This window comes from Pinus tabuliformis, chromosome 2_2, assembly GCF_031772625.1.
Source record: "Pinus tabuliformis cultivar Carrire ecotype Pingquan chromosome 2_2, CPIR1, whole genome shotgun sequence".
Taxonomy (NCBI): Eukaryota; Viridiplantae; Streptophyta; class Pinopsida; order Pinales; family Pinaceae; genus Pinus; species Pinus tabuliformis.
In genome coordinates, this window is record NC_142300.1 from 526,185,085 (window position 1) to 526,202,367 (window position 17,283).

General features: G+C 41.4%; 1 protein-coding gene across 1 annotated transcript; it reads left to right on the forward strand.

Moving 5' to 3' along the window:
- Nucleotides 1-4,267: 4,267 nt before the first annotated feature.
- On the forward strand, nt 4,268-9,694 carry LOC149193665 (uncharacterized). The gene is made up of 5 exons (XM_089407391.1): nt 4,268-5,063; nt 5,661-6,258; nt 6,424-7,575; nt 7,652-8,734; nt 9,547-9,694. The coding sequence occupies exons 1-5, from the start codon at nt 4,268-4,270 to the stop codon at nt 9,692-9,694; spliced, it is 3,777 nt and encodes a 1,258-aa protein (XP_089263517.1).
- Nucleotides 9,695-17,283: the final 7,589 nt, after the last annotated feature.

Below are 17,283 nucleotides of genomic sequence, written 5' to 3' on the forward strand. Positions count from 1 at the left end.
TTTTGAACAAATGGCCCTTAAATATTGCCCCTTTACCCCCGATGAATGGAAAAGATATGTAGATGACATTTTCGCTAAATGGGGCCATGGTTTAGATAAACTTAATGAATTTTTATCACACATAAACAACCTCTCTGAGCACATTAAATTCACTATTGAGATTGAAAAATACAACCAGCTCCCCTTCCTAGATGTCCTCCTTACCAAGAAAAATGGCAAATTAAGCCACCAGGTCTTCAGGAAACAAACTCACACTGACAAATATCTTCACTCAAATTCCCACCACCATCCGAAGCAAAAAGTCGGTGTCATCAAAACCCTAGCTATCAAAGCTTCTAGAATCTCTGACCCTGAACATGTAGAAGAAGAACTTAACCATCTCTACAAGGTCCTTATAAACAATGGCTATCAGAAAAACATTATCCAAAAAATAATTAAAGAATCCACAACCAATAACCAAAAAGGAAAAACTCTTGAAAACTCTAGAATCTCCTTACCCTATATAAAAGGAACCACACACAAAATTGCTTGAATTCTCACCAAGCATAACATCATGGTTGCCTTCACACCCCCTAACACCATCAAAAACATGCTTGATTCTGCTAAGGACCTAATAGACCCAAAAATCACAAAGGAGTATACTTGGTTCCCTGCTCATGTGGAAAAGTATATATAGGTGAAACAGGAAGATCCTTTGGCTTAAGGTTAAAATAACACATTAATGATATTTCAAGAAACAGGTTGGAAAAATCAGGTTTGGCAAAGCATGCATGTTCTTCCTCACACTATATTTGTATGGAACAAGCAAAATTAATTCACAAGGAAGACCATTATTTAAAAAGAAGGGTGAAAGAGGCGACTGAAATTGAAAAATCCTCCAACAACATGAATAGAGACGACAGACTAAAATTAAGTAACACCTGGAAACCCTTATTAAATAAAATAAAAAAGCAATAAACACAAATATACAAACATTCATATAAAAAAAAAATAATAAATAAATAAATAAAAATATTTAATAAATAAATATAACCAATCATAGCTAGCACCCTATCTAACTCTCCTTTAAATAAAATTTAATAAGTTAACATAAAGAAATAAGTTAACATTAAAAAACCTTCAATCTATTACTTTAAAATTATATACATTACTAGTAAAATATTTAATATATAGCAAAGAACTTAAATATATAACATAGATTTCTAAATAAATAAATAAAATAAATAAATAAGTATTAATTAGTTAGTCATTTGTAAGCCAACAATAAAAGAAGACATCAAATATTTTTTCAATTAACTATTAATAGCTCCATAATTTCACGTTCTCTCTTCTCAAAATACAAATCACATTGCCCTGATGATGGACTCACTAAGCTAGTCTGAAATGTTGGTTTCATAAAATTGTTCACAGGTTTTTCCACAAACAAAGAAAAATGTATAAATAGATAGATCTGCAATTATTACAAAAATTTGAAAGGACTTGGAATGTGAAGTGACACTAGAAAACAAACATGCAAGAGGAAAATAGCACAGGAAATAGTCAAATATAGAAAAAGTAACACTTTTTATGCAAAACGTAGGGTAAATTAACACTTACGAAAGCAAAAATCACAAAAGAAATGGCAAAAGCAACAAAAAGTGAAAATTACAAAACTTACTTGAAATAGCAGCATATATCCATGCAAAATTTCCTTGTGTAGATCTCCAAAGATGAGTGTGAGAATACGCTCTGGTCTAGATTGATATATAGGTGAGCACACATAGATCTAGGGTTAGGATTTACGCACACATGTCATAAATCTTGGAGCTAAATTTAGTTAGTTGCCACTTGTGACCACGTAACCTTTGTAGATTGTGCCACACTATTGACAACTTGTGCACAGTAGCTATCCATAGGGAGTGCACAATGCCTATCCATAGAGAGTATGTAGTGCCTATCTCTGGGAACTACGCAATTCACTAGCCCAAGGGACTTCATAGTCAACTAGCATAAACAATTGTGTATTTTCCTATCACAAGCGACTGTGCAATTCTCTGTCAGAGGGGATTTCATAGTTGCTAATGTGAAGGCTTGTACAGTCACTACCATCAAGGAGTGCACAGTTGTGACTAGAAAGCAGTGACTGAAAACTTGAAGTGCACAATTGTGGGCTACAAGTTAGGCATACTAGTGCAATACTTGAGATCATTAGAATATGACTTGACACTCAAACAAATAAGATCAAGGATGACTTAATTAACCCAAGATGACAGTTCATAAGACCAAAAGGAGGCTCCAAAATTAGAATATAGGAAAAATATGGAGGAGGGTTGTAGCAACTACAACAAATACATAGTGTGTTGGCATCAGTGGGCCAGAAGATAATACAATGATATAAATAAATTCCATATACTTATGTGCTTAGAATATAGAGGCCAGGACTAATATAGTGAATGTTGAGCTAAATAAATAGGACTTAATGCCCCTAAGTTGATGTGAGGGGGGATCACAACTAAATAAGCCCTGTTGAACTAGAAGGGTCCCTAGATATCCGAATGGTCCATTTGAAGGAGGGGCTCATGTGGTGGGCTCTGCGATCAGCAGAAACTAAGCCAGTCAAATCTACAGAACTGCATTTGAGGCTAGATCAAGATCTGTTGCGGATCGGGTATGTGGGGGGATACCTGAAGGGCCACCCCGTCATGAGTTTTGGAACATCTCACACATACCTGGTAAAGGTTAGCACAATCTGTTGAAGCATTATACCATCAAGTGTACGATTCTCGATCATGTGATAATGGGCTGGAGTTGAGCACGAGAGAAACAACCAAGTCAAAGGGCAACACTGATTCTCTTTACTTGATCTAAGGCACCAAACAATGAATAGGTTGGAACTAAGATACATTTTCATGTACACCACTCTCTTGGAATAAATGTGTTGGGTTCGATAGGGCAGGGCCTAACAAAGTTAAAGCAATGATGATTCCTTAACAAAGGCACGAGGAGCATAGCAATTTGGTGGATAGACATTGTCATCGGGGGGAAGGATAGGAAATGAGGGGTGGACATATGACTTCCCTTTTCATATCATAATATGGAAGGTTAACCTGGTAGTGACTAGCATGATTTCAGAGGGGATGGTAAAGTACTCAGACGAAGGATTTTCAAAGAGAGATAAAAATAGCTAGAAGTAAAAAACGGGCAAGACTTGATGAATACGACACACAAATGGAATGGTACACTGTAACGATACTCAATGGGGTGAAAAAACTTGGTGAAAAGATAATTTCAGGGTTGATCGAGGAGTGGAGCAGGTACGGCTGGACCTAGTTCTCATGGTTTGAATGGGGGTAGTGGAACGGGGTTGCAGGCCGGCATCGGTCCTGCAGCCACCCCTGACACTTTTCGGAACACGTGCCCAGGCTAGCGATTTATTTTTTCACCCGCATAGAGAGCTTTTTACTTACCTTTTCCTCTTACCCTGTTGTTTTTACCTCCGCCGATCGCTGTTAGGGTTTTGAAGAACTGTTCACAGATGGGTCACGGACGCCTCCCGTCGTTTTCCTCCCGCCTGCTCGCCCCGGTCGGTTTTCTTTGTTCCATATTTCTCGCCTCAGGACGGTCCCGATCCTACAACGCTGTCGGTGCCGGTCTCTGACGGTTACCTGGTTCCGAGGTATTACCCTGTTTTTAGCACCTGGCGTAATGGACCTAGACGAGGTGGACTACTCGGACTCTCCGCTGGCGGAAGGCTCCATCTGGCGCTCCACGTTTGCGGCTTCGGGAGGTCTGTACAGTGAAAGCTTGACTGCCAGCTTCGAGGACCTCACTCAGTCGACAGACCCTGTTCTCTCCGCCTCCCTTCAGCCGGAAGAACCCACATCCTGGACGCCCTTCACTGTTCCTTCCCCGGCCTCACTTGGGTTTCTCTCGGATTGCTTCCAAGCCACTCCCTCCTGCGCTGGCCCCTCGGAATTGCCGGTTTCTCACGCTCCCCTGCTTCAATCTAAAGCATCACTCGAAGCTCCCCCCTGGCAGATCCGTACCCACCCCTTGCGCCCCCGGTATCCTCTGGTAGTTTTAACTCGATCCCCCCCTCCCGGAGGCTATTCCCGTCCCCCTCCTGAACCCTAACCCTCCCCCCCCGCTCGCTGCTCCAGAAGGATCTAGGGCTCCTACAAACCCTAAACGCATGTCCTCCCGCCCCTCAAAGAAACAGCGTTGCTTCAAATCCTGACCTGCGGACATCATTCTAAGGCTCGAAGAAGACATTCAGTGGGGGGACGCGATGGACTTAGTGGACAGGGTGCTTGTGGGGCGCATCAGAGGCAGAAATTACTCAGCGGAAAGGTTGAAGTTATGGGCAACGGAGATCTGGGGTCAACATCTGGTGGAAATCCCCTTCGTCCAGACATTCGTGCGAGGATGGTTCGCGCTGAGGTTCGCCAGGGCCGACCACACGAGCTGGGTTTTGTCGTCCTTCTGGCATTTCGAAAAAGCACCGGTACTTCTCAAAAGATGGTCGCCCCTCTTCGACCCGGAGACTGAACAAATTGGGGTTGGGCCGGTCTGGATCAGACTCCCAGGCCTGCCCCTCCAGTACTGGTCCGAGGATATTTTCAGGAGAATCGGGAACTCACTGGGTACTTACATGGAGTCTGACAAGTCATATATCACAACGGGAATGATGGCATATGCCAGGATTCTAGTGCATCTGGACACAAGAGGAGGCCTGCAGGAGTATATCATTATACAATGGAAATCCTTTTCGAGGAAGCAGAAGCTGGATTATGAAGGAATCCCCTACCACTGTAGGAGATGCCACCAAGTGGGTCACCTATACAAAGACTGCCCCCTCCTCAAGAAAAATCCTCAGGATATCAGAGAGCAGGAACAAGCCCCGGAACCTGAGAATCCCGATCCACAGGTCGTGGCAACTCAAAAGGCGGAGCAAATCAAAACTTCGGACACTGTGGAAGTGCCACTCGCACCTCTGCAGAAAAAGAAGGGCAAGAACCTGATCAGGCCTCCTTCTCCACCACTGACGTGCTCAAAGGCAGCAAAAGGCGACGTCTTCTCATCGGGTATGTCTCTCCCCCCCGCTGCCTCTGTTTCTCATCATACTTCTTCTTTTTTATCGCTCTCCTCCCATTTACCCCCTCCGATCTTGATTCCCCCCCTCCTCCCCATCGGCTCTCGACCTGGTAGCAGATTCCCGGCCCCCTCTCCCCCCCTCAAGGACAGGTCATCTATATATGACCTGCCCCCTCCCAATGCCATCGGCCACCTTTACCTCATGTTCCCTCTCGCCCACCCCCTTCCCCTCCCTTCAGACCCCTTCCCCCTCAGTAAACTCAACGCCGAGGTACTCCACCCGCTCGACTGCCAAGCAGAAAGAGCCGGATGCCATAGGGCTGGATGCTGCCCCTCCTATCCTCTCGCCCAAACAAGGTAGAGGTAGACCATCCAAACTTCACAAAGCAAAAGAACAAGCAGGTGACGAAGTGATTCAGGGCAAACAACATACCATTGAAAGGGTACTTAGAGCAAAGGACACCCTCCCCAACCCCCCTCCATGAAGATTCTGTCCTTCAATTGCAGAGGGCTGGCCAGCCCCGAGAAAAAGTTGGCCCTGAAGCGTCTCCTTTTATCTGATTTGGTTGATGTTATCCTTTTACAAGAAACTCTTTGTAAGGCAGAATCGGTTATCCCTATCCTAAGTTCTTGGCTGCCGGGATGGACTTTCCATGCTCTTGACGTCTCGGGACGCTCCGGGGGTATCGCAGTTGGGTTTAAGCATAGCACCATTAACCTGAAGAACATATGGGGAGGTGGGGGATTTCTGGGAGCGGACATCTATTCCAAGGATCTAGAGGAAGAGCTAAGAATTATCAATGTCTATGGACCTTGCCACAATAGGGAGCTTTTTTGGCGTAGGCTACTTAGTTCCCCCCTCCTTCTAGAAGATAACGTGATCCTAGGTGGGGACCTGAATTTCTCTCTGGGCTTCTCGGAATCTTGGGGACATATGGCGCAGATAGACCCGCTATCCGATTTCTTTGAGCATCTGCTAGAGAATTTCCTCTGGATAGATATCCCCTCGGCTAAGATACAACATACCTGGAGAAACAACCGAACTGGTGATCAAAGCCTGGCTAGGAGACTGGACCGCTTTATTATCAAGGAGGCTTTCCACAATAGCCACCCCAAATCAAGGCAATGGGTCGGCAGTGGAGGAATCTCGGATCATAGGCCCATCTTTTTAGAGGTTGGAGAAAGGTGACAAAAACACTCAGCCCCTTTCAAATTCAACTCTACATGGCTCCGGGACCTCTCCTATATCAATCTAATAACCGATTTCTGGAAATCGCACCCGATCACTGAGGAGGAGGATCCAGCAATACGGTTTGTCAAAAACCTCTCTGAAATTAAGGTATTATCCAGAGCTTGGGCTCACAAGAAAAGGGAACAGGAAGACCTTATTATAACCCAAGCTGAGCAGGTGATCGCAGATCTTGAATCTCAATCGGAGGGTACTTTCACTTCTATGGAACAGAAAGCCTTATATGAAACTTTAACCAAGCAGAGGGCTCAAGTTCTTAAAGACAGAGAAGCAAGCTGGCGACTAAGAAGCAGAGCGATCTGGCTCAAGGAGGGGGACGAGAACACGAAGTTCTTCCACCGCTTTGCAAATGGCAGGAAAGCAATCAACACTATCTGGGAGCTGCAAAATGAACAGGGGCATCAGGTTCACACATCCAGAGAGCTCGCCTCATTGGCCACCTCACATTTCAGGAATATTTATATGGCCCCGAGGGAAGCCAGCCTGCTAGAGATCATGAGAGTGGCCGAGCACTTCCCCAGGTTTGTGGATGAAGGGGAAGAAGGGGAACTCACCAAGGAGGTTTCGCTGGGGGAGCTTGAGGCTACTATCCGGGGTTTCCAAAGAGACAAAAGCCCGGGACCTGACGGCTGGGCTATAGAATTCTATCTTGCTTTTTTTGACCTACTAGGTCAGGACCTCCTCAAAGTAATCAATCATTGCCGCCTCAATGGAAAAATCCCCTCGGCCATCAAATCCACTTTCATAGCCCTCATTCCCAAATCCGACAAGCCAGCCTCTTTCAATGACTTTCAGCCCATCTCGCTGTGCAATTGCCTCTACAAGATCATGGCCAAAATCCTAGCTAATAGACTCAAGCCCATCCTTTCGGCACACATATCCCCTGAACAGTTTGCTTTCCTTCAGCATCGCCAGATTCACGAAGCCATTGGAACTGCACAAGAACTCCTTCATTCGGTGCAGAGTAAGAATCTGAAAGGTATGATCTTAAAAGTGGATCTCTCCAAAGCTTTCGACAGAGCAAGCCTGCTCTACATTCGCATGCTCCTCACTCATCTGGGCTTCCCTTATATGTTCATCAAATGGATTATGAGCTGCATTACTGATGTGCCTTACAGTGTCCTCCTTAATGGAACTCCCACTCCTTTCTTCACTGCCGAAAGGGGCCTTAGGCAGGGATGCCCTCTATCACCATTACTTTTCCTGCTTGTCATGGAGGGGCTAAGCAGACCACAGGAGGGGCAGAATTACAGGTATAAAAATCATGGAGAATTTCTCTCTCACCCACCTCCTATTTGTAGACGATGTGCTCATATTCTTAAATGGCAGCATGGCCGACACCTCTGCCTTACAGAATGTTTTCGACCTCTTCCAGAAGGCTACAGGCATGATCATAAATGTACACAAATCCACCCTCACAGCTATAGGATGCTCGCAACATGAAGTACATTTCACACTTCGCCGGTTTCCTTTCTCTACACATCCCATGGAGGAAGGGTTGAAATATCTAGGATTCCGGCTAAAACCCGGGGGATACAAAATTGCAGATTGGATCTGGCTCATTGTTAAGGTGGAAAAGAGGTTGAATGTGTGGTACAACAGGTACCTTACTCGGGCAGGAAGACTCACCCTCATAAAAGCAGTGCTGGAAGCAACACCGGTATACTGGATGTCTCTGGCCTGGATTCCTAGGGGAATTCTAGCCAGACTGCAAAAGATCTGCAGCAGATTCCTATGGAAAGGGAACAAGCAGGGGAATCTCTTCGCATGGGTAAAATGGGACACAATAGCGAGGCCTAAGAAATGGGGAGGATGGGGTATAAAAAGGTTGGATCATTTTGCCAAAGCACTGGCAGCAAAGCTAGGATGGCAGCTCATCACCTCACACAGCCTCTGGACAAGAGTAGTATATGATAAGTACATCGCCCCGGAAAACACTATCGACTGGATCTGCAGGGAACACAGGGCAAGCGGTAGCAAATCCAACATATGGAAAGCAGTACTAAACTCCCTCCCCCTCATTCGGGAAGGCCTAACATGGCGGATTCATCAGGGGAACGTCGTTCGTATAGGAGTGGATCCCTGGATTGGATGTGGAAACGCCCATCGACTCCCAGCACAGTTGATTGCTCTCCTAAAGAACCAGGGCATTACTCATATATCCAACATTGCAGATCAGGCAAATTCCACCCTTTTCCAGCAGGCTTGGAAGACAGCACAAGAACTTCACATCCCGGGACACTGGAGGCAAGACTGGGAGGATTTCACGGAAGCTCTCACACAAGCACACATCAGGATAACGGAAGAAGAAGATGAAGTTGTGTGGGCTTTTGCAAAAAATGGCAAATACTCTCCCAAGGAAGGCTACCTAAAGCTCATGCAGCATGTCAAGCCAGAAAACGTTCAGCACTGGTGGAAAGCACTATGGAAGCTCAAAGCAGCACCCAGAACGCGAATGCTTATGTGGACCATCCTTTTCAACAAAATCCCCACGGGCTCAAATTTGATGAGGCGATCTTTTCATGGGCCATTCTGGTGTCACCTCTGTAGGAACAATGAGGAAGACACCGATCACTTATTTCTGTCTTGCCCCATTGTCATCGAGCAATGGACCCTCATCTCTTCATCTTCCCTTTCCCTACATCAATGGCAAGGGAGATCCATGATAGAGGCCTGGCTGGACTGGCTAGAGAAGCACAAGGGTAGAGACAGGAACATACCCCTCCTAATGTGCTGGCTATATGGACGGCGAGAAACCGGGCCATCTTTGACCAAAAGGACCCCCTCTGGCCTGCCATCAGAACCCATGTCCTTGCTGACTTCGGCCTCCTCCCTGAAGACCCCCCTCAGACTCCCCCTAGAACCATCTGACCTGAGCTCATTGATAAATCATACCCCTGGGCCTACTTTGACGGTTCAGCCCAAGAAGAAGGCTGTGGGGGAGGGGCAATACTCTACCTAAGGGACGACCACTGTTTTAAGATCCAAATGCACCTGGGAAGGGGCACAAATAATTTTGCTGAGCTCTCCACGGCCAAACACCTCATCCACTTTGCCCTTGAGAAACGATGCACAAAGCTACAACTGTTTGGGGACTCAAAACTTGTCTGCAATTGGCTCAATAGAACATCTCATTGCTCTGCTTTTTCTTTGAGACACATTTTGGATGAGGCTCACAGGCTTTCAGCAACTTTTGATAATTTTGTTTGTCAACACATTTACAGGGAGCGCAACTCAGGGGCAGACCACCTATCAAAGGAGGCAGCGCACAGGCAAGAAGAGGACTGGTTGATACAGGAAGAAGTGGATGGAACTTTTCACCAATACTACCACAGGTCGTTTGTAGATCTGCATCCTCACCGGGAGACTTAACCATCCTGCTGATTATTTTCTACTCACAGTTTCTTTTTGGCTCAATGGTTTTTTCTGGAAAAACGCTGGGTATATCTATTTTACCACAGCTTCATCTCAGAACTCTCCGACAGTCAACTCAACGACTGTTTATCTTCCAAAGTTTATTTTTGACCTATGGGTTTTGGTTTTTTTGTATGAACCCAGATGGCCTCCCTGCGTGGAGCATATCACTGCAAAACAACTATCTTTTTATGTTTTTTGTTTTTGCTAAATCTCTTTGAGACTTTATGAACTCCCTGCGTGGAGGCAGAAGACAAAATGTTTTTTTTGTATCTTGTACATGGCTGCTGCTGTTACAAAAACAGTTTTTTGCTATATCTGGCAGGCTACCAGCCTCATTATGCATATGCCAAGGCATCTACAGAATGTAATTTATTACGAACTAATAGAAATTACGACTTTTTCCACGGGAAAAAAAAAATACTCAATGGGGTTTTGAAAATAGTTCATGGGGTATGAGGGTGACTTATTTTGATGCTCTAAATAAGGGAGACTTAATAATGTTTCCACAAAGAAAAAGGGGCCTAGGGGTACCATGAAAACATGAGTAAAATGTGGTTACTCATGACAAAAATCGACAATAAGTTAATAGGTGCAAAGACAAAGCTTTGAAAGAGTATGATTGACCTACGTGAATAGGTTCAATTTCCATAGGCATCAAAGTGAAACCTCATGGGAAAAATGGCTTTCGAGTGAAGTTTCAAATCACCAAAAACAAAGAGAGGCCCATTATAGAGCTGGGTGAGATCTTTCCAATGGTGTAGACAGTTCATCAAATCAAGCTATGATGAGCTTATTTCCCCCAATTCAAATTAATTTTTTCAATGAGTTGTTGGATAATTTTAAGAGGAGGAGAAATCCCTAAAACTTGGTGAGCTCATAGCAGAAAACTCGACTTGTGGATTTTGGATATACTTCTTTCAGTTGGTGGCCTAACCCTACTTATCAATTTTTGTGGATTGAATTTATAGTTTAGGGATTTTCTTAGCCTAAGGGAACCTCGATTCCTTCTCATGGTCATAATGTACCTACTTGGCTATTCTTAGCCAACACAAGGAATGAGCCAAAAGGTGCATTACAACATAGTTTTTGGTGAAAAAACTACGTTGAGCATTAGGGGAAGAATAAAATAGGAATATGGTCAATTGATGTGACCCTAAAGCTAAAATTATAGTATGGTTTTCTGTACTAACAAATAATATGGTTTTGTGCAGGTATGGTAGAGAAAAAAGTGATATGGTAAGAACGAAAATTTGAGGAGCTATGTTCTCAAGTTCATGGCAACCAAGCAGTTAGAGGAAAGTTGGTGTGTTATGGGTTGTTTAGGTTTGTCAAGAACCAACTTATGAGAGATAGTGAGGCACTATTAGCTCAGACAATCAGTTATTGGCATCCAGATCAAGAGGAATTTGTTATATAGGAGCATCATATCAAGATCATTATCCAATACATTTACTTTTTGATGCGGTTTTCATCCTTGGGGGTGGTAGGTGAGATACACCTAGTGTTGCCTAATGAGAGACATTTGGATGATTTTGTAGAGTGTCATTATGTCCCAGGTTCTTGAATAAGGGATTCGAGCATCCAGCTACAAGACTTGGAGAGATTGGAGACACAGGTTACAACTGCAATGATGACGCTCATAGTGGGTAGACATGCTTTCCACAAGATCACTGGAGGGAATATGATGCTAGTGGAGAGTGTGCTTGTAGGGACCTACTATGGGTGGGCCCAAATGTTGTTGATGGTGCTAAAGTTACAATTGAGTTCATGAAGGAGAGCTATGACATGGAACTATTCTTTTGGGACAATATTGTGCTCATTCTTCTTTGAGAAGATCTCCACTCTTTGACCACATGTCCAGATATATTATGGGAGGCCATGAGAGCATGAGATGCATCATTGGGGACAACTACTACGACGATCAAGAGGAGGGGTAGTCAAGAGAGTGTTCTCACCTAATTTTTTCATCCATTGGGATGAGATTCTATTGTACATAGATGACTATCCATACTCAGGTATGAACTTCCAAGGGGATCCTGAGCTACCACTACCACCAAGATGAGCATGGGGGGCTTGATGGTATGTGATAGATACTATATATTGAAAATAGTCATTAGTTAGAAGTGATATGTATGTGGTATTGACTCATGAACTTATGACATGCAGATATAGAAACAGTGAGTCCAACATGATATATGGGGCAACCTGCAACATGTGGGGCAACAAACCAGGGGGCATCTTCATCTCAAGGTAGATGACATACTGATGAGTTCATGGAGGACATCAGGTGGAGGCTTGACATAGAATTGAGTGGTGTGATAGAGCATGGATGACATAAGATGGAAGATCACTGCACAGATGTGTGTGCTAATTTTCCCTTTGATTAGCGAGTTATTCTAAGGCGTGCTTGTATGTTCAATCAGGCAGTCAAATACCTACAGGATGGGGAGTGGTCCCACGGGCATGATATCTTCCAAAAGATGATGACCAGATATAGGGGCATATGTGACCCCCATTTCTGTATGTAGGATTATATCATGTAGTGGGCATGTCAGATGTATTTAGAATAATGGATTCCAAACATTGTTATGGATATTTTGATACATAATATGATTATGCATGTTTATGTGAAGTCATAATTTTGGTTATGATTGTCATATTATGGATGCATGTGATAACTACCAACCTAGAATATTATTTACAATGGTATCTACATATTTTTTTTATGCTCTAGGAACATGATTGAACTATATGGATTCAAATTTGTGTGCCATAAGATTAGATATTTTCTAAATAGGATAGAGTTGCACACATGATAGACGTCATTCAATTTCATGTCTAAAAAAATGAGGATAACTCGTGGGCTTGTGGGAAGCTTCCATATTAGAATATGCATGAAAATTGGGAAACAAATCAGTAGGAAAAGGAATTTAAAAGGTAGCCATCAGATTTGAGTCTTCATGTGTTTGAAAATGAAGATGCATCATCTTCAGACTTTTCCCCTTCTTCTAATCTCATAGTTTGCAAATCATATTTTTCAAATGATTCAAATAAATTTTTCCAACAAAATATTTTTACATATGCAGTATATGATTTTTCTACTCCTAAATTGATGCATGATTTTTATATGGGATTTCTTGAAGAAACTATTATTAAAGATAATGGTGCATTCCCTAATATTTTTTATAATAGTGGTGAAAATACGTTAATTTCTGATATTAAATTGTCATATCACCAATTTATTGAGAAGCAACATGTGCTAGGTTCTTTAAATTTTTCATTTCATATTAACTTGGCTTCAATAGAGGTATGTGAGAAATTGAAAAAAGAGTAATGCAGACATATTTCTGAAGCATAAGCCTTTTTATTTGATTGTTCAAAGAAACCAGTCATTATACAGCACAAAGAAAAGATTAAAGTTTTTGAATAAGAATATATTTTTCCTCGTGCTTGTTGGAAATAATACTGAGAGGGGGGTTGAATCAGTATTATCAAGTTCTTTTAATAAATCTTCCTTATTTATTCTTTGAATTATTTTTGCATGTCAGTACCATAAAATAATGAGCATGAACAAAGAAAACAGATAGTCGCACCAAAGAACACAAGATGTAAGGTGGAAACCCAATGTGGGTGAAAACCACCTGCTACAATATGTCTCTATCTTCTTTCAAATTAGAAACTCCTTTTACAATGGTTTTGTACTGGTGCAGTCCTTTACCAGTACGCAGGCTGCAACCTGCAGAGAGCTACAACTCTCTCTCGTTTTCCAGTCTCTCCTGGAAGGGAGCTACAACCCCCTACTTCTTTTCTTTCAAGGACCACTTTTCATAAATTTTCAAATTGGATCCAAGAACATCAAAAACCCATCAACTACACTTGCATCATCAATCTCTGATTTCACCAAAGCCAACCCGCATACAGATCTGCAAATATTTCCTTATAACTTTGCAGTTGTTACATCAGACATACCCAGATCATAACATGTGTAAAATAAAACATGCATCAATAATTCAGACCCAGATTATTAGATTTATAGATCAAGCTTATGCCACATATCACAGATCAAAATCATATAGAGATACCACTATTCCAGCCTTAATATTTTGACCCATCAATAGAACTTTCCTTCTCCTTACGCTCAGGTTCCTTCTTCATTCAGATCCAGATCTGCACCAAAACCCAATCACAATATTCCAGATCTAGCACTTTATCAGATATTCGATAATTCAGAAGATGCTTTGCCAAATGATCTCCTTCCTCTTTTATAGTCTTAGGCCTTTCACAATACCACGGGCCAAAACCATAGGATCAAAAAACTGTTGGACTAATACCATGAACCAACCATGAAAGTACATGAGATCAACACTTTTGGATGCAATACCACGGGCCAAAACCATAGGATCAAAAACTGTCGGACTAATACCATGAACCAACCATGAAATTGCGTGAGATCAACACTTTTGACGAGGTACCATGGTCCAAAACCATAGGTTCAAATACCAAGGACTAACTACCATGGACCAAAGGTAAGTTCTCCAACATATACGCGCTTTTCCTTGCATGAAAGTGCGTACCATGGTCCAAAACCATAGGTTCAAATACCAAGGACTAACTACCATGGACCAAAGGTAAGTTCTCCAACATATACGTGCTTTTCCTTGCATGAAAGTGCGTGAACTTTTTCTCTACATGAAATAAACTTTTCTCTGCATAAAAGTGCGTGAACTTTTCTCTACATGAAATAAACTTTTCTCTGCATAAAAGTGCGTGAACTTTTCTCTACATGAAATAAACTTTTCTCTGCATATAAGTGCGTGAACTTTTCTCTACACTATAATTTATTATCTGAGATGAGTGGGTTGCCATCAAGTACAAAATATGTATCATAATGCCAACAGTTCTTTCTAGATCCTATAGCAAAATATATCGAACATATTGAGAGACCAAAAAAGATCCCTATTTTGCAATTGGTATGTCTTTCCAGGCATACATCAAATTCTTTTAATGAAGTTGTCCTAATTGTTTTAAAATATCAACAAAGAGTTGGTATAAGGGTGAGAACCCAGGTGTTGTCATGGTATCACTAGAAGTTCGATTTTACTTGATGGAAATTTGTTGAATTGTAAGTAGTAGAGCATTGTACGTCAATAAACTCAACAATGATCATTTTAGTTTCAATTTTTAGAGGTTTTGGTTTAGTATTTTAGTTGGTGAATAAGGAAACAGTTCTAGATGAAATAGGTTGCAAAGAGATTTGATAATTCACAGTTTCCAGATTTTGACTCCATGTCCAACGAGGCCATTGGTCTATTGTTCTCATTTCCTTGCAAGCAAGACATCTTCCCCAGATAGATCCAATAATTTGTAGTATAGTTCTACAGGTGCCAACAATATCAATGAATTTTATTATTGCCAAAAGCGAAAGATTTCATTTTGGATGATGCCTCTTTAGTGACAGCAATCAGTGCAATGCAATTGAAATTCATGGTTTATTTTACTGCTCTGGTTAAGGTCTTGTTTGTAAAATGTTTGAGTGGGATATTATCAAAATAATCATTGAAAGGAATATGTATATGGGTTGTTGGACCTTCTTATGTTTATTGTTGATATTTTTATAATAAAGTTGTGCATCCTCGAAGCACTTGTCATGGTTATTTTCAAAGTCTGATAAATGCCAATATATCATGCTATACCAATAGCAAGATCAAGAATCAACATAATTTCAAGAGAAACCCAATACCATTGAAATAAATTCGAAGTGGCGATTGTATATATCAAACATACTTCATTTTCTTACAATGCATATGGGAATTTTTATTTCCTTTTATAAAAAATGAATAATATGTGTGTGTGTGTGTGCAATGAATCGAAAGCCACAGGCTCTTATACCATATCAACATTTAAGTCAAGGGTCCAAGATCCATGTGCCAAACTAAGGGAGGTGTTGAAATGTGTAACTAGGTTCGGTCTTCATAAATATGAAATATACTTATGATTCTTTTATATTATAAAAAGAAAGAAAAATTATTATTGTTATTTTTTGTAGCATGGATTTCATGATCAAGGTATTTTATTTAGAGGTCAAGCACCCATTGAGTGCTTGTAGGATTTTTCCTAGGGTCAAGAAGTCAAAAGAGTCATTGTAATATGAAGAATACTCCATCAGGAACATTGTAACTTGTAAAAATAATATTGTTGTATTTAAAAGTGTCAAAGTACCCTCCAAGACCAAGTCAGCCTGGAAAATAAGAAGTTGGCCTCATTAGGGCATGCCATCCTCCTTGGAAGCCTATATATAGGAGGGAACTCGACCTCTTATGGACACTCACTCATCTTCTCATAATCTAAGCAAAGGAGAAGTAGAAGAATAAAAGAAAAGAAGGAAGAAAGATGAAGGACTGAATTTTGGGTTGTTTCTCTCTCACACATACACATGTGAAGGAGGAAGGCTATAGTTTTGATTCTGCAAGATCGAAGTTGAGGAAATTGCAAAAAGAAGGTCGAAGGAAGGTCTACTAGATCACCTACAAACCCTAGAAGAAGGAGAAACTAAAGAAAAGGTTAAAGAAATCCTTGGAAGCCCAAAAAATTCTCACATATGTGGAAGAGGTAATTGTTACAGGGGCTGAAAATTTCAGACCTGCAATGGAGGATGAAATTTTGTAGCTGGGGGTCGAATTTGTGCAGCTGGAAGATATTTGATTAGGTTTGACTTGGAAAAAGGAAGCACATCATCAATAAGGTTTGACTTGGTCTTAGAAGGGTATCTGTCTTTGTCTATAGGTCTTGGAATTTGTCATTTGAAGAATCTATAAGAAGAGAAGAGATTTGCGGGTTTTTCTATCAAGTGGAGAGGTTTTGGCCCTAGCTTGTGGCCTACATCCCATGTTCTTGTGTATTGATGATATTATTATTTATATTAGTTTTTTATGATAATAACAACATAATAATCAAATAATAAGCTAATAATTAAGAAAATAAAAATACATCACAAGCAATTTTCAAGTTAAAGAGAAATCATCCTAATTGCATCCCTTTAGATTTCACAACATGGTATCAAAGACGGGTTGGCTAAGGGCGTGATGAAGATCACTACATCCTTAAAGAAATATTTGAAGCGGTGTTCTATGATAGCAAGTCATATCAAGGAAGGTATCATGGCACTGTGGAATCTTCTATTATCTGTCAAGAATAGTATTACCAATAATTCTACAAAGGACAAAGGTTTATTCTCAACAATTACGGGCACATTTGAAGATGAAAATATTTGGGTAATCAACAGTGGAGCATCAAGACATCTGGGAGATGAGTGAAAACAACTAAAGACCTTATAAAGAGGAAAATATTCCTACTCTATTGAACTTGGTGATAAGAAGAGTTATCTTGTAAGAGGAATTGGATAAAACTTGTTGGAGCTAGAAAATGGAGGAAAAATCCATCTCAATAGCATTTTGTTTAGACCAGGTTTGCAAAAGAACTTACTTTCTATTTCGTGTATAGGAGATAAGGGAGATAGAGTCACTTTTATAGATGGAAAATTTGTG

Bases quoted from the DNA above. Each gene is read 5' to 3' on its own strand.
- LOC149193665 (XM_089407391.1), top strand. From the start codon at position 4,268: ATGGACTTAGTGGACAGGGTGCTTGTGGGGCGCATCAGAGGCAGAAAT. The intron at 6,259-6,423 runs GTGACAAAAACA...GGTATTATCCAG, and splicing joins TTTTTAGAGGTTGGAGAAAG to AGCTTGGGCTCACAAGAAAA. The intron at 8,735-9,546 runs GTGGAAAGCACT...ACACATTTACAG, and splicing joins CCAGAAAACGTTCAGCACTG to GGAGCGCAACTCAGGGGCAG.